This window comes from Sebastes fasciatus, chromosome 1 (assembly GCF_043250625.1).
Source record: "Sebastes fasciatus isolate fSebFas1 chromosome 1, fSebFas1.pri, whole genome shotgun sequence".
Classification (NCBI taxonomy): domain Eukaryota; kingdom Metazoa; phylum Chordata; class Actinopteri; order Perciformes; family Sebastidae; genus Sebastes; species Sebastes fasciatus.
In genome coordinates, this window is record NC_133795.1 from 1,955,457 (window position 1) to 1,978,513 (window position 23,057).

At 41.5% G+C, this 23,057-nt stretch overlaps 1 protein-coding gene and 1 long non-coding RNA gene across 2 annotated transcripts; one reads left to right on the forward strand and one right to left on the reverse strand.

Annotated features, from left to right (window-relative positions):
- The first annotated feature begins 199 nt into the window (after positions 1 to 199).
- On the forward strand, positions 200 to 19,975 carry efcc1 (EF-hand and coiled-coil domain containing 1). Its single transcript, XM_074631575.1, has 8 exons — positions 200 to 1,053; positions 2,293 to 2,726; positions 12,567 to 12,724; positions 13,967 to 14,102; positions 14,857 to 15,013; positions 17,521 to 17,679; positions 19,284 to 19,353; positions 19,521 to 19,975. The coding sequence occupies exons 1-8, from the start codon at positions 355 to 357 to the stop codon at positions 19,652 to 19,654; spliced, it is 1,947 nt and encodes a 648-aa protein (XP_074487676.1). The 5' UTR covers positions 200 to 354; the 3' UTR covers positions 19,655 to 19,975.
- Positions 19,976 to 20,376: 401 nt separating this feature from the next.
- On the reverse strand, positions 20,377 to 20,834 carry LOC141767240 (uncharacterized). The gene is made up of 2 exons (XR_012593820.1): positions 20,690 to 20,834; positions 20,377 to 20,651 (listed from the first exon to the last, which is right to left on the reverse strand). It is a non-coding gene; the product is annotated as an uncharacterized LOC141767240 (long non-coding RNA).
- Between the last annotated feature and the right edge of the window lie 2,223 nt (positions 20,835 to 23,057).

Genomic DNA, 23,057 nt, shown 5'->3' on the forward strand with positions numbered 1-23,057 from the left:
ATTGTGGATAAATAATGACTAAACAAGCATGGTTAAATTAATATGAAATGTTACAAATGATACAAATGGTGTTTTCTCACCCGCTTTGTCACAGGGACCCCTTCTTCTTCCTCTGGTTCTGTTTTTTTTGGGGGGGGCAGTGCTTGAAATTCAAATGTGCTCTTTTTTTTAACACACGCCTCGTTTCAGTTTCAGCTCCTCCAGTCTGCTGGAGAGGATGAACAGGATCACACGCACAGAGGAGGATGCAGGAGAGGAAACAAAGTAACAGTTTGAGGAACTAAGATGTTTGTCAGTGGAGATGATGCAGAAACAAAGTAACAGTTTGAAGGGATATGATGTTTCTGAGTGGAGATGATGATGATGATGCAGGACTCGTTGGACTCCAGTGATCCGTACAGCAGACCAGCTCGGAGGACACAATGGGTCGTCAGCTCTCTGGCCTACCACTACGGACTGGACCGGGGGGTGGAGAACGAGATCATAGTCCTGGCTACCGGACTGGACCAGTACCTGCAGGAGATCTTCCATCACATGGACTACCAGGGAGGAGGCAAGATCTCCGTGGAGGACTTTAACATCCTGTGTGAGGTCCTGGGACTAAACAAAGACTCTGATGAGGACGCAGAGAGCTCCGGGGTTCTGGAGAACTTACCCAGCGAGCTCACCTTCAGATGCTTCCACGCCAAACTGTGCGGGTTCTTCAGCACCAAGGCGGGCTGTCAGTACGAGACCGGCCGGCTGCTGGTGGAGAGGGACAGCGAGCACATCGAGACTCAGATCCGCCTGAGGAGCCCTCTGAGGCGGCGCAGAGAGACGCTGCTGTCGGTCGGTTCCTCCGGGTCCGGCTGCAGGTCCGGGTCCGGCTGCAGGCTCGGATCCGGCTGCAGGCTCGGGTCCTGCACCAAGGAGTGCTATGAGGAGATAGTGGCTCTGGAAGAAGCAGAGGACCGAGTCCTGAAGCTGGAGGACGAGAACGCCAGTCTGAGGGAGCTGATCGAGGACATGAGAGCAGCTCTGCAGAGCAGCGATGCTCGATGTCTGGCTCTGCAGGTGAGAGAGAGAGATGAGCTTATTCAATGAATGCATGAATGAAAGACTTTATTTAGAACATAACAATAAATATAAACAGATACAAAATAATAACAAACAAAACACGAGTAATAGTGTCCGAAAAGGAGTAGGTAGAACTCTTAACTCAACCCCTAACACAACCCTTAACAGAACTCTTAACTCAACCCCTAACACAACCCCTAACACAACCCTTAACAGAACTCTTAACACAACTCTTAACACAACTCTTAACACAAACCTTTAACACAACTCTTAACAGAACTCTTAACACAACTCTTAACACAAACCTTTAACACAACTCTTAACACAAACCTTTAACACAACTCTTAACACAACTCTTAACACAAACCTTTAACACAACTCTTAACACAAACCTTAACACAATCCTTAACACAACTCTTAACACAACCCTTAACACAATCCTTAACACAACTCTTAACACAACCCTTAACACAACCCCTAACACAACTTTTAACACAACTCTTAACACAAACCTTTAACACAACTCTTAACACAACTCTTACCACAACCTTTAACACAACCCCTAACACAACTCTTAACACAACTCTTAACACAAACCTTAACACAATCCTTAACACAACTCTTAACACAACCCTTAACACAATCCTTAACACAACTCTTAACACAACCCCTAACACAACTTTTAACACAACTCTTAACACAAAGGCACTTTAAAGGTAGACACCAGCTACAGGGATTGTCCACAACCTGGCAACCCAGTGGCATATAACTGATCAGCATTAGTCAATACATTACGTATTAATAAACCATTATCATTTATTATTAACATGGCTTTGTTGAATACTCGATTCTGATTGGTCAATCACGGGTCTGTTTTTGCTTTATAACAGACCGTTGCTATGGACACGGCTCTGATGTCGGACTCTGGAGGACCATTTTTGTGTCAAATTATTGATTTCTTAAGCAAGTAGCCGTGTAATAAGCGTGTTAATGTACAGCGAGCCGGTCGTTGTTGTAAAATAAAGCCTTTCAGGGCGATGCGAGACCGCTCCGCTTCGTGTCGGGGTGCCGCAACAATGACCGGCTCACTGTACATTATCCCTTACTTAATGACTCACTAACATTTATAACCGCAGACTCGATGGCTTATTAGAAAGTGAGAAGTGACTCAGCAGCTGCAGTTTGGTTTTAGGGAATATCTTGAGATCTATCGTCACCTGTTGCTCCTCTGTTCAGGTAGGACTATGGAAGAGCCACTCCAAACATAAACCAGAGGACGGCTGTCTGGCTGTCCACCAGAAACAAGCGGCCCAGAAGAGTTTGAGCAACCTGCAGAGCAGCACCTACAGCAACCTGAAGAGCCTGCAGACCATCATCCACGAGATCGAGCTGCTGCGGAGCTCCAGAGACCTGCAGGTAGAGGAGGCCATGCTGTGTAACGAGAGACTGGAGCAGGAGCTGTGGAGCTCTAAAGAGACTGTGGCTGCTCTGGAGGACTGTAACCGAGCCCTGAAGAGGGAGCAGGTGGGCATGAGGAGGAAGGTGGAGGAGGCCAGGCAGGCGCTGCTCAGCGGCCTGGGTAAGGTGAAGGAACTGGAGGCCAAGGCCAACCATGTGCCGGCGCTGCAGAGGCACATCCTCCAGCTGGAGTCGGAGCTCCTCTACTACAGGTAAGAACCCACATATAGCGTTTTCCACTCAACAACTTCCATCACTTTTAGTGAGGACAAGTTCAACTTAAACCCCTTTTCGACTGCAGGAACTTTCCGCAGGAACTAGGAACCTTTTGAGGAACTCACTGCGTTCCGACCGCAGGGACCAGGGTCTAAATTAAGTTCTGGGGATATTTTCCGGGGACTTCTTACCCCTCAAACAGGGCCTGGTCGGGGGGTAATATTTTCTCTCTGAAAGTACAGGAACTTTTGGGGTGGAGTTTGCAGGGAAGGGGGCTTTCACGGTGAAGGAATTTCCCCTTTTTTTTCAGAAGTAAAAATGTCCGCACAAGGTAGAGTACTAGCTCTGGATATATACAAAATATGCGGCGCACCCATTGCAAAGAATTTTGTTGTGTCAGTTGCTTGTCATTCCATGCGGTTGGCTTGTCAATAGTATTGCAATATTGCGGTTATTGCGACAGCCCCAGCAGGGATTAACGTAGCTGATTGGTAAAACACACACAGCTGTTTCAACTGCTTCAACTTGTGAACCACTTCATTAATAAACAAGGAAATACTCTAGTATCCATTTAGGACCATTTTTAGGACGAGGGAAGAGCATTTTTCTTTGTTTGGTAAAGTTAGGCCCTGCTGTCGGCTTCCCAACAGACAACAATGGACTAAGAATCTTTTAGTTCTTTGAGGACCTGGAACTAAAATTACCAGGAACTTCTTAGTGGAAACGCCATGAATTTCTGTAAGGAGAGACTGTCCAAAAGTCTGCTCTGCTGTTTTCCATTTGTACGATTACTTACGTCAAGTTAAAGAACCTGGGACAGGTAAAAATGCTTTAGCCTTAAGAGATGGTCGAGGACTATTTCTCGATTAATTGATTAGTTGTTGGGTCTATAAAATGTCAGAATATGTTGATCAGTATTCCAAAAGTCCAAGACGACGTCCTCAAATATCTTGTTTTGTCCACATCTCAAAGATATTCAGTTTACTGTCATAGAGGAGGAAAGAAACCTGAAAATATTCACATTTAAGAAGCTGGCTAGCTTTAAAACTGAGCGTGCTACAACCTAAAAATCTAAAGTTCCGTTAGTGCGTTAAAGAAATTAGTGGCGTTAAAACAAATTTGCGTTGACGCGTTATTATCACGCTAACTTTGACAGCTCTAGTATTTATATAGAAATGAAGGCCCCAAGGTCACAGAGAGAGGGCATACACTAGACCAGTGGTTCTCAAATTATGGTACAAGTATCACTGGTGGTAGGCGTGCTATCTTTAGTGGTACGCGGAGGAATCTCCGACTATCGATTCCTCTTATTGATACTTTCCCACAGTTACTCTGCACAATGACGCATACACACGCTGTATCATGTTTCAGTTTGTTTTGGACTGGAGCCACGGGGGAGAGAAAAAAAAACGCTCAACAGCGCGGCGCTACTAAACCTGAGGGGACGCACCCTGTTTTTCTCTGATAAAGAGACACTGTGAACAACAAACCTGTGTTTACATCAGCAGGAGGAGAGTTAGTAACGTTAGCTGTTAGCAGCCGTTAGCAGCACAGTCCTGACTGGCTAAATAACGGAGATACGAACGTTAACGGAGGTGCCATTGAGTTATTGTTATGAGGCGTTTGTTTTGTTAAGTTTTGTTAATGGAAACATTACTACCCAAAACAGTCAGTCCTGTACGGTTCAAAAAATCCTGCATATAATGTCATTTTCTTAATAATATGTTTGGAGTGATTTTCAGTATAATAAATGCTGAAAAATAAGTGTGCAGTATGTTTTCTATAAATGAATCTAGTGATAAAATAGAGGTTACGTCTGACAGAATTTGTTTGGCCCCCGGCAACAATCTGGGTTTCTCATATGGCCCCCCAGGAAAAATAATTGCCCACCCCTGGTCATAATGGTGGTATTTGGAGAGTCAAATATTTTGTGAGGGTGTCTAAAAAGTTTGAGAACCACTGCTCTAGACAGAGATCTCTTCATTAGGTCCAATCAGCTGTCAAAACCTGAGCAAAACAAGCGTCTGGCTGTTCATCATGTCATGAGAAAGACAGGCTGGTTTTGGCAGGTTATTGCGTTAGAGCGGCCAGAATGAACCATAATGAATTATTATCCTTCCTAGAGTAAAATGACTCTGTTTACTTACTGGCTTCATGCCTGGAGGACTCGGCCGTGCTACTTATGAAGGCTTGATGTGGTTTAACTTCTTCAGTTTTCATCCTTGTCGTGTTTTAGTTTATTTAACAGGCGTCGTGTGAGGCGGCTCGGTCCTGCCTGAGCTCCTCTCTGCTGTTGAGAACTACTCATTTTGGTGGAAGTAAGGTTGTAATTGGACTTTTAAAGTACAAAGCCATCGGTTTAATGTTTATCTCTGCGTCTGTTGTCCCTGCTCCAACCGTATAATCAGTGTCTGCAGGTTCTGGCTTTCTTAGGTAGCAGATGTCTCTAAATAGTTGTAACATCTACCTAATGCTGTTATTATGGACTGTAAGACACAGCCACATACAGCCAGACACATATGATTAAAGTCCTCACTGCTACCTGCCTTTAGGTGATTCTAAATAACACATTTCTACCCTTCTTTTAACCCTAAACTCCACTAATCTATGCAGACTGCGTTGCAGAGTCTTTTCACTGCCCCTCCTATTGATACTCTAATGGCAAATAATTCAACACCACAAAGGCCCCGACTTGTCAGGAGAGAGCTCCATTGAGTGAGAAGCTCAACAGACTGACCGTTCTCATCAATCTCCGCTCACTTCTTTCACTCTGCTGCAGAAGGAACAATACCACACTGGCACCCCCGTCCTATGGATCTTAGCAACCGAGCTCCATGAATATTCCCAGTGAAAGCCTCCAATGCTTGCTCAGTCACGTCTCAAGTCTCAGGGACGGGGTTAGAGAGAGAGAAAGAGGTGCCAGTTGAGGTGTTGTGCATTAAGATCTGAGTGAGACGCAATGCTATTTTTGCCCTCCTTTAGCCTACATCGCATGCTTAAAAACTGTGTGACTCTGAGCAACCTTAAAATGACATTAAATGATCTCAGTGTCAGATGTCTCAGATCATACGTGGTGTGTTTAGACATGGTTCCCGTGGCTTCTTAAAAAGTCTTAAAAGGTCATAAAATCAAATCAATAAATTGTCTTTAATTTACTGTACATTTTAAGGCCGCCCCCTCTTAGTCGATTAATCGACTAATTGGCGTACTTGCCAACCTTGAGACCTTAAAAACAGGGAGGATTTCAAGTTGTGGTTATACATGTTTAAGTGTCAGTAGTCAGTATATATTTTTGGCATCATTGGGCAAAAATCCCATAATGACCTTTCAGCATATTGTAATTCAAGTGTTCTGAGAGAAAACTAGACTTTTGCTCCTCCTCATGGCTCTGTTTACAGACTTTAGAACATCTAGCCCGTGACGGGAGACTTTGTCGGAGTTGGCGAGTGATTGACAGCCGGCTCTCATAGACGGCAGCTGGACAGCAGACCTCAGATCAGCTCTGACTGCTTGTTTTCCTCCGGTCTGTGAAATCTTGCAGATGCCGTTAGGAGCACCGGAGGACACCGAGGATTTTTTTCAGGTTACCTGTTTCATGGACTACTGTCACGATATAGCGACCGTTTTATAAAAATAACTTTTTTTAATCACATTTGCTCCGATCTCTCCTCTCTACTTCAGCTTTAATTTGGAGGTGTGGGAAAGCAGATTTGTTCCCTTTGCACAGCGGTTACCGTCAGTTTTCAGTCTTTGTGCTAAGCTAAGCTGACCACCATTTACTGTACAGACTTGAGATTGTTCCTGTAAGATGTGATTTGATTTCCGTTTTAGTGTTTATTAGCATTCGGTGATGTACAATTCTCTTATGAAATCCCCTTTCAACTTTCCATCAACATCCCAGCAGAAATCGGTTGAATTTCAGGAGAAAATGTGGTCATCGGTATGAAACTTAAGATACAGTACGTGGGTGTTGTTGCATAACACGTCTGTGATTTCTTTGGACCAGAACAGAGCAGAGGCTGAGACCCAGATGGGAGCAGCTCCTCTTAACAGGGAGTTGATTAGCACAGGAAAGTCCTCGTATACTGGGATCGTCTAGAAGTGTCACTTTTATTTCTGTATTTTCCTCCAGAAGGTAAAAAGAAAGGGAGTCTAAATCAGTCACTGTAGCCTACAGAGCTCTGTGGGCCAGAGGGATGAGACAATAGGGAGCACGGCGAGAGGAACAAAAAAGAAACGAGGGGGAGGAAAGAAGACCATCTGGAGGAAGAAGCAAACACTCAACTGTTTGTTCATGAAATGACCGACATGTTTTGCACGAGAGGAATGGCTTCATTCTGTCTTCTTTTTGTGCTCCAAAGACACAAAATCACTAAATGAACTTTGGTCGTCTGAACGTACAGAACTTCTTCAGTTTTATTGTCCTCCTGACTCCAGGTGTCTCTATTTATAGTCCACCAGGGTTTTTTTCTACCCAAGCACATGTGCCCCTAAGTGTGCAAGTTTAAAACTCACTTTCCATTTTATCGGCACGCCTGCAGACTTCTTCTCAGCGTGCCTCTCTAACCCCTGGCCCTCTGAAGGGGGGAGGCATAATCTCCCAGCCTTTTCATGCTCTCTGCATGGCGCCTGAGAGCGGAGAAGAAGAGAGGAGGGTCTATAGCAGACCATTTATCTGCCTTCCGCACAAGAGAGCTGCAGCATTGTGTGGAGCAGGTGCTGCCACGGCATTCCTACCCTTTAAATAATGTGGAAAGGACACACTCGAGGGATGTCTGGGTCCCGTGGCATTCTGCTGCCTCGCTGTTGTTCTTGAACAGCTTTCAAAAAAGAAAAAAAACACACTGCCAAGAAGTTGGGCTCATTTTCACATTAAACCGCTGCCCTGCTCTCCCTCTCTCTGGTTTGGAAGGTATGCTGACATCAGCAGAAATACATCACACACCAAATATCTTATAAACTTATGCCACCCACCCTTGTTGGACTGCTCTCCCTGTATACTTCCCCTCTACTTTAAATTACCCTGGTTTGTTTGACTTTGGGGGTTTTCTTTGCTCTCTAAGGAAAGCTCTGTAAATGTTACAGCCATTGGTTTTTGGATTAAGTCTACAGCTAGTTGCTAAATAATAATCACATCCCAGAAGCTGCTTTTATTTGTATCCCAGTAACCACCTCATTGTGCGGGTGTGACCCAGTACGACTTGATTAATAACCGTCAGCTCTGTAAACATGACCCCTGACCCCGTCTCTGTCAAGCCGCAGAGCGCCAACGAGCACCAACGAGCTTCAAGTTCAAGCTCAGGTACACGGCGTGCCCTCGTTTTTTAACCCCTGCAGAGACTGTCGTTGACCGACGACCCCTGAAAGCTGCTTTATCTTTATTATAAGGATTATGTGATTATCATAAAGTGGGCATATCTGTAAACTTGTACCCATAGAACCCATTTCCATTCACATATCTTGAGGTCAGAGGTCAAGGGACCCCTTTGAAAATGGCCATACCAAAATTTAGCACAAGTTTGGAGCGTTATTTTCACGACAAGCTAGTACAACATGGTTCTATCTCTGTATACTTAACTTTTCATACCCTGGTTTGTTTGACTTTGGGTGTTTTCTTTGCTCTCTAAGGAAAGCTCTGTAAATGTTACAGCCATTGGTTTTTGGATGAAGTCTTCAGCTAGTTGCTAAATAATAATAACATCCCAGAAGCTGCTTTTATTTGTATCCCAGTAACCACCTCATTGTGCGGGTGTGAAACCAGGATGACTTGATTAATAACCATCAGCTATATAAACACAACCCCTGACCCCGTCTCTGTCACGCCGCAGAGCGCCAACGAGCACCAACGAGCACCGAGCTTCAAGTTCAAGCTCAGGTACACGGCGTGCCCTCGTTATTAACCTCTGCAGAGACCGTCGTTGACCGATGACACCTGAAAGAGGAAACTGCTCTGCAGGGAGTGGAGGAGGAGGGGGTACGGTGATGGTGGTGGTGCTGGAGGTGGGGGTGTGTTGATGGAAAGTTCACTTCAGCGCCACACTGTGATAAACACAGGGAGGACTCTGGGTGTCCTGGCTCTAACAGCAAACAGCTGGACTACCTCCCCCCCCACAGGACAAGAGAACAGCTTTAGTCTTCTGCTAATAGGGCAGAATACAGGATCCTATTAATTAGAAACGCCCTGACGTCGCACAATAGAGCTCTTCATGTAGACTTTTACTCCTGTGTGTGTGTGTGTGCCTCGAGGGATGTAGTAATGCCGATACAGACTACCACGGATATTTAACTGTACCGCGAGTGCATTTTCTCTGTCAAGAGCTTAAATGTCAAGCTAGTTCAGGGGTCAGCAACCTTTACTGTCAAAAGAGCCATTTTAGGCAAAGAACAACAAAAAAATCTGTCTGTAGCCACAAAACATTTGATCATTGTGATGAAGGTAACACAGTTTATAGTCTAAGTATATAGTATATAAGTCTAATACAGTGAGGGCCAAAGAGCAAATGTCGCGTCGATTTGCATAAAGTAACCTGGACCTCAACTTTATGCTAAATGAGGAACGGCCGTCGTGACGCTTCGTCTCTCGAATCGCGCCGCCACGCTACCAGAATGCATTGCTGCACGGCTGCTTTCATAGACAATGAATGGGAAGCGTGGAAAGGATGGATCCGTGGACACGTAGCATGAGTTTTTCTAGTTTCATATGATGCCAGTATCTTCACTCTTACTTTAAAACTGAGGCCGCTACAACCTAAATATCGCAAGTTGTGTTAATGCGTTAAAGAAATGATTGCGTTCAAACTAATTTGCGCTAACACCACGTTAACTTTGTCAGCCCTAATAAAAAGACTACAGGTTTACACTCATTTTACACTTTGAAGTCTGCAGTGTATTTCTCTCTCTCTGTGTCTCTGTAAAAATAAGTAAATAAGTAGATATTTTCATTTTGGCAGGTCAAACCCGCCCATGCTGCTTTTGCATTTGGTACGTTGGCGAGAGCTGCGATGTCTGTCTAATGAAACACTGATCAAATGTTGTCTGTGTCTGCCGACCTCCATCCAGGACGTCTGTCTGGACGACTCTCAGGTGTCGGTGTTCATCCAGTTGGAATTCCCACGTCAGCACAAACAACCGCCAAAATACCTCATCATCATCATCATCATCATCATCACTGTCAAACCGTGTAGTGGGGAAACAGTCGAGGTCTCAAGCACAGTCGAAAACAAATTAGAGCTAGTTTCCACGTGACAGCTGGGAGCTTCAAAACTGACGGTGTTTTCAGTCTCTCAAGACTCAAAGACATTTCTGGCTGGACCGCAGAGCGCCAGCCCTACGAACGCAAAAGTCTGTCTCTGACTGAGTGATGAAGGTACACGATTGGTCGGCCGAGTGTTTGAGTTTCCTCATTGGCCGTTTCTCTTTCAAAATGAAAAGTCGGAGCAGTCGTTATCCAAATGAGGCCACGTCCAGCGCGACGCAGTGGATTTTGGTGGATTATTTAGACCAGTTCGGCCAGTAGTGTCAGAAGGTATAGAAGCAAATAGCCACTTATTATATTTATAATATATTATCGTTCATCACAAGCCATTTTGGTAGAATACGACAATAGAATAGAAATAATTTAGTTTTACTTTTTTACGGCACTTTTTAAAGCATCAGTAGGCGAGATTGGAGCAAATATGATTTTAAAAAAAAAGTTATTTTTATAAAACGGTCGCTATATCGTGACAATAGGACATGAAACAGGTAACCTGAAAAAAATCATGTCCCTCTGTGTCCTCTGTGTCCTCCCATGTCCTCCGGTGCTCCTAATGGCACCTGCAAGATTTCACAGACCGGAGGAAAACAAGCAGTCAGAGCTGATCTGAGGTCTGCTGTCCATCTGCTGTCTATGAGAGCCGGATGTCAATCACTCGCGACCTCCGACCAAACGGTCAAACTAGGCAGCGCTGATCAAATATGAATCAATATTCTGTTACGTTAATGTCTATTTCTCTCCTCACATGTTCTCAGAATCATCTTGTAGTGCACGGTTTAGCTGTAAAATGAGAAAGTTCATGACATGTAGATATCTGTTGAAGGAACGCCGAGTTCTAGTCACATGACCGGAACACAGCCAATAGGAACGCTCTCTCGATGAAATGACCTGTGATTGGTCAAAGTCTCCCGTCACAGGCTAGATGTTCTAAAGCCTGAAAACAGAGCCATGAGGAGGATCAGAAGTCTAGTTTTCTCTCAGAACACTTGAATTACAATATGCTGAAAGGTTATTATGGAAGTTTTGCCCAATGATGCCAAAAATATACTGACTACTGAAGCTTTAAGTGGACGATTTACTGGCGTCCGGTTGTAGCTTTCAGTCCAAAATGGCGGAAGCGTAGCTCTGCTGCTGGGCGCTGACGTTGCAATGGAACGAACAATTGACTTTCACTTCTTGGCGATATACGTTCTTTGGTCGGTTCGAGCAGCACATCCCCTAGTGTCCTCGCCGGACCTGATGGACACGTATACCGCTGGAATTAACCACCACATTTAGCCACAAATTCACAGACTGACCGTACACGGTCCAGACATATACTCGGTTTTGACTGTTTTAACCTCTTTGCATGTCGAAGGCCCGAGCCAGAAGCATGTGGCCTTGCTACAGTATTCACAGGCTGCAGCCTCCCTCCGACCGCTGTCAATTAAACTGCAATTAGTCACACCAAAGCCGGCATTTGAAAGAAGCCCTCCACCACTTCATTCCAGAGTCTGAGCGTCTCCATAGCAACTATAGAAGTTTTGTGTGCGTTCACGTCGGTGCACCAGCTCCATGTTGGTCTGACAGCAGCTGCCGGTGAACTAACTCCTTCTTTTCCTCCACCCAGCGGCCCCCGCTAACTTAAACATGACTCTCACTGATTGATTGCCTGAAATCATGCTGCAATTATTGACCTTCAGTGAAGTCACTCCCCACTTCTGCACAAAGAAACCCAAAAGTAGTACACATATGCAGAGTGTAATGTTGTTGTTACAGCATATAGTCTTCCTCGTGCCAACAGGATATAAGCATGAGTGCTCTGTGACTTTTTTTTCTTTTTTTTTCAGGCTGTTGAAAACCTTTTTGAGATTTTTTCTCTTTTTTTTTTTTTTCTCGGCAAGACATCATCATCTGGAAACACTTATTCTGTGATTTACGAAGGCTCCCTATCGGATTTCCCCCCAACACAAAGAGCAGACGGCAGGAGAAACCTAGAAAATTCAAACCATTACAGAAGATTGATCCGAGCAAACTGCAGTCGTTTTTTTCAGTGACAAATGTTTGAATTTGTCTTCGACACGAGGGGAAAACACGACGTATAGAATAAAAGTGTTACATGACTTTTTATCTGCCCGTGAAAAGGCATGTAACAGAGCTTAGAAAACTGTTCAAAACTCTCTCTGTGCACTCATTCTGTGTCAGCTTGTGTGCTTTTTACCTCACATCTTGAAGCGAACTCCTGCACAGTAACAGCGCCGTTCTACCATTGACCCACTTTACTGTAAAAATGCCTTAAAGATACAACGTCTGGCTTCAATTACCCCGCCCAGATTTGGCGTACAACATCACAGGCCTCTATAAAATTATCGTGGCGGTTGTAGATGTGGCTTAATACACGCTGCCTTGTGTTACTTGATATGTTCACTTTGATGCCGGCAATTGGTTTTGGACCGAACTTTTCTCATCTGTGCAAATTTGAAGAGCAGTTTTAGCCCCCTCGGTCGGGGCCAGAGAGACGTACGCGGCGGCACAGATGGGGTGTCATGTATGAGAACATGCAGTCAGACAGCTATATTAAACGTACAGTGCTCTCTTTCAGGTCGGAGGTGTCTAAACTACAACTCCCAGGCAGCACCAGGGCAGAGCAGCAGCAGCAGCTGAGCGTCGGCAGCAGCAGGCCGAGCCAGAGATGTTGCTCGGACTCCCAACATGACCGATGTTCTCCGACAGGGCGAGCTGTGACGACGCCGGATAAGAGTAAGACGTGTTTCTCAACGTCTCACTACTGAGCAGTCGACAGTTTCTGTTGATAAAGAGTATTTAGTTTAAGAAGCAATGTCACTGTTCACAATGCATCATATATTTACATATAATCTAGTAGGGCTGAAAAGTGAAGCTGAAAGTGCCTTAAACCTGCATTCTTTCTAACGGCCAGCAGGGGGCGAAAAGAAGTCTGGTTGTATAGAAGTCTATGAGAATATGAGCCTACTTCTCTCTTGATTTATTATCTCAGTAACATTGTAAACATGAGTTTATGGTCTCAATCACTAGTTTCAAGTCTTCTTCAATACAACATGATGTTCATTTAGTAAATTATGGTCCCATTTCGAGTCAGATAGACCATAAAGCAGTAAAGCTGTACTTGCAGTGCCTTCAAATGAAACTCGTGTTTACAACATGGGAGGTCGTGTACACGATATGCTTGGCGTTGAAGTGGTTAAGTCGTGAAGAACACCGCTGCCAAGCAACAGCAATATTAATTAACATAACTGTCGGCGTCTAGAAGCCACAGAGGCTAACAATTTAGCACGCGGGTAACATAATGCAGGAAATGCAAAGACATAATGACAGAGGAAAGACGTTGGGAATATCAACATTTTCCTCAGACATATTATAAAATTATGACGAAAAACAATATACGACTAAAATGTACAATATATTAACTCATTATGCACCGAAAAATGTACTTCAGTGGCCTCCGCCATTTGTGACAACGTCAACAAACACGTCACAACTCGGAGCTTTCAGAAACTTTACACTTCAGAGGTCGTGAATACCACGAGAGGAGGGCGTTCATATGGACTCTCCTCGTGAACACGGTAAACACGACCCCTTTTTGAAGGCACCATTAGCTCCACCATCTCGTGTCACTTCTGGTTGCAAAAAAACCCAAGATGGCGACGGCCAAAATGCCAAAATCAAGGCTTCAAAACGGCAGTTCATAAACATATGGGTGACGTCATGGTGACTACGTCCACTTCTTACATACAGTCTGTGGCTGCAACTAATAATTATTTTCATAATCATCATAATCATTCATAATAAACAAGAACGATTAATCAGTCCTCAAAATAGTTGCAGATTAATTTTCTGTTGATTGTCTAATTGATTAATTGACTAAATGTTTCATCTCTAGTCTCAAGCCTTTTCTTCCCTACACCTCTGTCTACCTCCCTCTATGGTATAATGATGATAATGATGGTGTGTTGTGGCGTCTAGTGGAGGAGCAGCTGTTTCGTTCGGTGGAAGGCCAGGCAGCATCCGACGAGGAAGACGATAAGTGGACCGAAGATCAGCAGAGGCAGGTGGACGAGGTGAAGAGGATCTTAGCGAGGCTGTCCTGCTGTGGGGAAAGGTACCGTACATCCATATCATCACTAGGGCTGCCCCCTCGTAGTCAATTACTCGTCTAATCAGTCGTTTTTGTCTTAATTGGTAGTTTTTTTTAATGCTTTTTTTCATACTGAATGGCTTATTTCCAAGAAGAATCTCTTTGGTCAAGGACAGCCCTAATACTGACTATATCTTAAAGCAGGGCACCAGTTTACAGCAAGCTGCTGGCATAGCTTACTATTTCACGGTGGACGGTGTGTGCTGTCTGTGATAGGATAGCTGGCAAATGGAGTACCTTCTCTCTAGCTTTAAAACCTAAAATATATAATATGATATAATATAATATGATATAATATAATATAATATGATATGATGTAATATAATATAATATGATATGATATAATATAATATAATATGATATAATATAATATAATACGATATGATGTAATATAATATGATATAATATAATTTAATATGATATAATATAATACAATATATCATATAATATCAAATAATATAATATGATATGCTATAATATTATATTATATGATATGTTATAATATCATATCATATCATATAATATGATATGATATGGTATAATATATATCATACCATATCATATAATACAATATAATGTAATATATAATACAGTATAATATGATATAATATAATATTATATTATATAATATATTATAATATAATATAATATGATATGATACAATATACATTGAGCCTCTGAGCCTGACAGACTTGTCTGTCTTCTGGTTGTCGATCAGGTGCGATGACAAGGCGTTCAAGAAGCTGATGTCTAACTACGGGAGCTCGAGGAGCGAGGAGAGCTGCGGCGCTGTGCTGGAGCTCCTGGAGAGGGTGACCAGGCTGCACAAGCAGCTGGAGCTGAAGGAGAGCCGGGCAGAGATCGACATGGACCAGGTACAAACCACCACTGACCTCCATCACACCAGGGTGGGCTACTACTACAGGATGCTCTCTGGACAATGTTCTGCCTCGCTTTTACATCCTCAGTCATTTTGTGGCTGTGTGTACGGTGTTAAACTAGATTAGAGAGGACTGGTGACGCTTGTTATGAAAGTCTTCAAAGGCGAAACCACAGCTAGTGGCCTGATCCTGCAGCTTCCACCTAACCAAACCACCAGCAGCAACACCAGAGCCTCCCTCAGTGTGTATGTCTGGGTGTGGGTGTGTGTTTGCAGCTGTTTCTCACTGGAGTTGACCACAGAAACACTCCCCCCTTTCTCGTCCCGTCCCGCATGACACATAGAAATATCATAAATTAAAGCTCTCTTGTTACAGTCGAGTAGTATTTTCACAACACAGGAAGACGTTGCAGAGGGGGAACCGTGACGTAACGTGTTCCCAGAACGTCTCGGTGCTCAGAGAGGAAAAGTTCAAACTAAACAAAGTCCTGACTGTGAGGCTTTGTTTATGTGCAGGATGTGTGGGGTGAGACCTCTGTCCTTCAGTACGCTCTGACGTAAAGGTGCACTGCAGGGACTCTAACCCTCAACGTTTGACACACACTTACGTTGGGTATATTTATATTGTATTAAGATGTTTAGCAGGCGGCAATAATGTTACATTTACTAGGCTGACATATCCAGCTGCTCTAGAAGGTGGTCAATTATGTACAGCCTAAGAGCCTCAGAATAAATCTGGTGTTTCTTCTTACAGGATAAGACTGACAATATTCAATATGTTTCTTATTGTCAACAAATCCCATGAAAAAAAAAAATCAACGATGAACTGATCTCACTAAAAACCGACTGCCACAGATGTGGAGGGAAGTATTGAGAAACAGATGTGTTCATGGGATTTCATCAGATTTGGTGATGAGAAAAAGATTGAATAACGTCAGCGTAATCCTTTAAAATGTATTTTTATTAGGGCTGTCATCAATTAAAATATTTAATCATGATTGATTGCATGAATGTTTATAGTTAATTTCAAATTAATTACACATTTTCTTTTATCTGTTCAAAATGTACCTTAAAGGGAGATTAGTCAAGTATTTAATCCTCTTATCAACATGGGAGTGGACAAATATGCTGCTTTATGCAAATGTATGTATATATTTATTATTGTAAATCAATTAACAACACAAAACAATGTCAGATATTGATCCAGAAATCCTCACAGGTACTGCATTTAGCATAAAACAATATGCTCCAATCATAACATGCCCAACAGGCAACAGCAGCTGTCAGTGTGTCAGTGTGCTGACTTGATTATGACTTGCCCCCAAACTGCATGTGATTATCATAAAGTGGGCATGTCTGTGAAGGGGAGACTCGTGGGTACCCATAGAACCCATTTACATTCACACATCTGGAGGTCAGAGGTCAAGGGACCCCTTTGAACATGGACATGACAGCTTTTCCTCGCCTAAATTTAGAGTAAGTTTGGAGCGTTATTTAACCTCCTTCATGACCAGTTAGTCTGACATGGTTGGTACCGATGGATTCATCAGGTTTTTTTGTTTCATATGATGCCAGTATGTTCACTCTATCTTTAAAACTGAGCCGATACAACCTCGGAGTTTTTTTAAGAGGTTAATTAAATATTGCAAGTTGCGTTGATGCATTAAAGAAATTGGTGGCGTTAAAACAAATTTGCGTTAACGTGTTATTATCGTATTACTTTGACAGCTCTAATTTTTCTGTTTACGAATGTGATTTAAATATTTTTATACGAATGATAAAACACAGTAGTGATTCAGCCTCTAGCTAGTTCATGGAAGTTTTTGCATTAGCTGTTCAGCTTCGAGTTGAAACGATTAGTCAATTAAAGGTGCAGTGTGTAAGATTTGGCGGCATCTAGCGGTGATGGTTGAAGATTGCAACCATCAGAAACTTCTCCAGTGAGTTCAACTGTTCCTTTAATCCTATATTTCATCCAATGAAAATTTATGTGCAACTATTTTAAGTCATTTTCTTTCTGGAGCTGCCGCACGTTCATCTCCTGCGAAGTAGTCTCCTGGTGGCAATAAACAAACTATCAAAATGTCCACGGACTACTCTATACCTTCAACGTGATTGATGAGCCCTCAGGGGCCGCTCTGCTTCTTGGTCCTCTCATGTTGGACTGAGGGCAGACTGGACGCTACAGAGACTCACTGTTGCCTCTCGAGGTACAACCGGTATTACAAGACAGGACGGGCCGGGGCTAGCTGGTTAGCATGCTCATTTCAGTAGATATCTCTTGCATCTTTTAAGTGAAAAGCTGTTTCAATCAAACATTATTGTACTTTGTCTTAATTCATTTTGTTCAGTACATTAGATTAATTCATTTCAAGATAGTCGTGTTCTTTCTGATAATTGAGATTTTTATAAACTAACGTAAGATGAACCACAATAGGAGACCTGACCTTAGGCCTGGCAGGAGGTAACAGGTGTGTGTGTGTGATGTGTTGTGTCTTCCAGATGAAGGACTCTCTGGTGCAGGAGCTGCAGCAGAAGGCCGAGGAGACGGAGCTGCTTCAGATGGAGCTGCAGATGCTGGAGACCGAGAGGGTTCGTCTGTCGCTGGTGGAGGAGAAACTAGTGGACATCCTGCAGCTCCTCCAGCAGCTCAGAGACCTGGTTAGTCACAGTTATAGTATACATACGGGGTAACTGCACTGTTCAGTCTAAAGAGGTCAATGCTGATATCAATGCTTGAAGTTGAAAAACACAAGTGCCAGTTCACTCTTATTCACATGTTGCTGTGTGTATCGGCCGGTATCTTATTCCTATTTATTCATTATTTCTTTAAGCATGTTATACTGTGTCATAATCAGCTGTGGTTTTATTGCTATTTTATTACAATACTTGGGCTATGCATCTTCTGTAGTAGTCCTATAATACTCCAATAATATTCACACTGGAACACCAAAGGGATAAGGTGGACTGTTTAGTTTTAATAGCTTTCCTGGGTTATTCATAGTTTACAGTCGGGTATCATTCAGGATTTAGGAGCAGTGTCCCAGTCAGGATGCTCCGACATATTATACAGAAACACATTGTGAATTTCTACAGTGAATAAAAGATACCAGGAGATAATGAGGTTGGAGGTCCTCCCCCAAGAAAGTGTGAAGGTTTTTGACTTAGAAAAATGCAATTTTAAATAATTTTAGGACCATTATTATTACTAGTTAAATGATTATTTTATTATTTACACATATCACAGCCTTCGTCTGAACATTTAATCCTTCTGGAAATGTTTCTCCTAAAAGAGCAAATTCAGAAAACTTTTAAATAATGTTTAATTAATTATATTTGTTAACAAATAAAAAAACATGTTATGATGAACAGTTCAATTTTAGTTAATTTTTTTTCAGTTCAAAATTATTTCACAAAAAGGACGTGAACATTGTATTGATAAATTACAGCACCCTGGTTCTCACCCTCCTCCCCCGTGGCGTGCCGTCGGCTCGTCCAGATGATCTCCATATAGTTTGTATGTTCGTACGTCTTATGTGGTGTGGTGGAAATACGCTGGTGCTGCTCTGTTATGAATCTCCCAGAGAACCTGATGTGGACAGGGCAGAGAGGAGAACCAGCAGTTTGTGAGAAGTGCCGGTACGCAAGAAAAAGTCACAGTACGCCAAAGAGTAAAATGTAGTAAGAGTACCGGCCCACTTCAAGCATTGATTCTGATAGTAGTACTTTGGGGACTAAGCTACTAATAACCAAGGCTTTGTGTTCATGTTTAACATGTTTTTACCATTTTAAATCCCAGACATGTTGTTTTGATTTTTAGCACAGTGAAAAAAGTCCTGTAAACAGCCGTTAGGTCATCATGTGAACTAAAACTCTTTACTGAAACTCAAAGTAATGAAAATCATTTTGTTGGGTTGCACGCTGCACTGGAATTAATTTTCCAGTCAGACATCAGAAAGAAACGCAAATTGAAAGTATTCACGAGCATTGTTCAAGGACAAACCTCCATATGGACATTAAAAGTCCTCTTTGACCTGTTGAATCAGCCAACAGATGTCTTAACTGTCTTAGGAATAACATGAATTTTTGTACATTCTTCTGTGACTTGACCCCGACTCTGGGATTGATTATAGATCTGAGAGCAAATTAATTTCAGTTGCTGAACATGTGTGAGAGCCTCTGAGGTTACAAGACTCCGACTGCCTGTTAAAGTGCCTGTTAATTGCCTGGGAGTCATCTGAGAATAGCTCTCTCTCTTGTTTCAGAACGTCTCGCGGAGGTCTCTCGGGAAAATCTTGCTCAGCACTTTGGGGTCCTGCAGCGACCCTCAACACGGTTAGTGGAGCTCACACACGCCCAATAAAATCAATACGAGTCCTGTGAAATGTGATAATGAAAATTTACAGTTACTCGGGGGCGGGGAATTAAATTAAATTCTCGCCGGGGTCGTGTGTAACGTGATTCCCCTCGGCGGTCACATCTGTTGTGTTTTTTTTGCACAGGGAAAGCCCACATTCTGGAGGTGCTCAACGCGCTCTATCATGAACTGGCTGCCTGTGAGATTCTGTCGACCGGTGGACCTCTGGAGCGAACACAGAGTCAGCAGTCTCTGAACGCCCTCATCATCTCCTGCTAATCCAGACTGCCTCCTGCTGGGCCAGCGATGCTCCTACAGCCTGAAAGCTCAACAGTGGTCAAAAAAATGTGTATAGTGTATTATATTGTAGCTTACATACTCCTCAGACCCTATTATCTATACAGGGATATTAGTCTAGACCAGGGGTCAGCAACCTTTACTATCAAAAGAGACATTTTAGGCAAAGAAAAACAAAAATGTCTGTCTGGAGCTGCAAAACATGTGATCATTGTGATGAAGGTAACACAGTTTATAGTCTAAGTATATAGTATATAAGTCTAATGCAGTGAGGGCCAAAGAGCTAATGTACTACGGAGTATTAGGGCCACATTGAGGGAAAAAACATCTGAGATATCCAGAATAAAGTCAGAATATTGCGAGAAAAAAGTTGTAATATTATGAAAATAAAGTCATAACTTTACGAGAAAAAAGTCGTAATATTACAAGAATAAAGTCATAACTTTATGAGAAAAAAGTCGTAACATTACGAGAATAAAGTCATAACTTTATGAGAAAAAAAGTCGTAACATTACGAGAATAAATTCATAATATTATAAAGTAATAATTATACGTTTTATTTTCTTTTTTTCTCGTAAAGTTATGACTTTATTCTTGTAATATTATGAATTTATTCTCAGATTTATTTTTTTTCCTCAATGTGGCCCTAATACTCCGCCGTACTGTCGTACCATAGACCTACAACAATGATAAATAAAAAAAAATTTAAAATGTAAATAAAAACGGTTATTCATTTCCATTTTTTAAAACTCCACAGGGAGCCACTGGAGAGGAGCTGAAGAGCTGCAGGTTGCTGACCCCTGGTCTAGAGTGTTAATTAGTATAGCAAAGGGCTAACATATTAAGGTGATTCATGCATGTACATGTTTTTTTTCAAGATCTTTTAATTGCAAATAACTCTTTCAGACGGAAGCCCTGAGCAAGTGAGGAAGCTAAATTCTGGTGATCCACTTTCTAAATCTGATCTAAATTGTTTTCTCTCCTGACTTAAAGGGATAGTTTGGGTGTTTTCAAAACACCCAAACTATCCCTTTAAGAACAGGTGAAAAAGAGGTTTTGCTAAAAAAAACTATGGCTTTTCCTGGAAAAAGAAATATAATTATGATTGTGAATTAATCATTTGAAACATTTTGGCGGGTCCAAAATTAATGTTTTGTTTATCTCTGCGGAAGATATCTGACGTTTGGTTCCCACTTCTAACGAGGCTTGTGAGCCAACAGTATGACGACGTTGGTATCTCTGGGTCATCAGAAGTGGAAAAAAACAGATAAATGGCTGAGATTGACGGTAAGTGCCTGGCAACGACTTGTTGTGAAGTGACTGCAATGGAACAGTGGAGGGAGAATGAGACATCTAATGCCTGATAGTTATCATTGTACCTTTAAACACAGGAGAAAAAAAGAATTTAGATCAGACTTAGAAAATGGATCACGAGTTTCTTTTCTCTCTTGCCTCTCAGGGTTTCCATACATTCATGATCCAATATGGATTTTTTTCCCCCCACAACACAGTTCTGAATGTGAAAATGTTGAAATAAGCTAAACCTTAAAAGGGCATAAAGTAGTCTGTGAAATGTATAGACTAGGGCTGTCAAACACCATAACGCGTTAACGCAAAATCATTTTAACGCCACTAATTTCTTTAACGCATTAACGCAGGAAGTTGTAGCGGCTCAGTTTTAAAGCTAGAATGAAGAAACTGGTATCATATGAAATTAAAAAACCTGATGAATCCATCGGTACCAACCATGTCATACTAGCTTGTCGCGAAAAAACGCTAAGTAACGCTCCAACTTTACGCCAAATTTTGGCAAGGAAAAACTTTCATGTCCATTTTCAAAGGGGTCCCCTTGACCTCTGACCTCCAGATGTGTGAATGAAAATGGGTTCTATGGTTACCCACAAGTCATGTTATGATTTGAGCATGTTGTTTTATGCTAAATGCAGTACCTGTGAGGGTTTCTGGACAATATCTGTCATTGTTTTGTGTTGTTGATTGATTTCCAATAATAAATATATACATACGTTTACATAAAGCAAGCATATTTTCCCACTCCAATGTTGATCAGAGGATTAAATACTTGACTAATCTCCCTTTAAGGTACATTTTGAACAGATAAAAAAAATGTGCGATTAATTTGCGATTTTTTTTTTAGACATTTTTCAGATCTTTTTTTTCAGACTTTTTTTGTCCGACATTTTTCAGATCTTTTTTTTCAGACTTTTTTGTCCGACATTTTTCAGATCTTTTGTTGCGGACATTTTTCATATTTGTTTTTTTCAGACTTTTTTGTCCGACATTTATCAGATTTTTTTTTCAGACTTTTCTTTCGGACATCTTTAAGATCTTTTGTTTCTGACATTTTTTCAGACTTTTTTTTCGGACATTTTTTCAGGTCTTTTTTCAGACTTTTTTGTCCGACGTTTTTCAGATTTTTTTTTCAGATGTTTTTTTTCAGACTTTTTTGTCCGACATTTTTCAGATCTTTTGTTTCGGAAATTTTTCATAATTTTTTTTTTTAGACTTTTTTGTCCGACGTTTTTCAGATCTTTTTTTTCAGACATTTTTTCACATCTTTTTTTCAGACTTTTTGTCCAACATTTTTCCGATTTTTGTTTTTCAGACTTTCTTTGTCCGACGTTTTTCATATTTTTTTTTTTTAGACTTTTTTGTCCGACGTTTTTCAGATCTTTTTTTTCAGACATTTTTTTCAGACATTTTTTCACATCTTTTTTTCAGACTTTTTTTGTCCAACATTTTTCCGATTTTTGTTTTTCAAACTTTCTTTGTCCGACGTTTTTCAGATCCTTTTTTCAGACTTTTTTTTCTGACATTTTTCAGATCTTTTTTTTCAGACCTTTTTTGTCCGACATTTTTCAGATCTTTTTTTTCAGACTTTTTTCTCCGACATTTTTCAGATCTTTTTTTTCGGAAATTTTTCATATTTTCTTTTTTGAGACTTTTTTGTCCGACGTTTTTCACATCTTTTTTTCAGACTTTTTTTGTCCAACATTTTTCCGATTTTTGTTTTTCAGACTTTCTTTGTCCGACGTTTTTCAGATCTTTTTTTTCTGACTTTTTTTTCTGACATTTTTCAGATCTTTTTTTTCAGACCTTTTTTGACGGCATTTTTCAGATCTTTTTTTCAGACTTTTTTTGTCCGACATTTTTCAGATCTTTTGTTTCAGACTTTTTTGTACGACATTTTCCAGATTTTTTTTTTTCGTAAATTTTTTCACATTTGCTTTTTCCAGACTTTTTTGTCCGACATTTTTCAGATCTTATTTTCATACTTTTTTTGTCCGACATTTTTCAGATCTTTTTTTTTTCAGACTTTTTTTCAGACATTTTTCAGATCTTTTTTTCGGAATTTTTTGTCGAACGT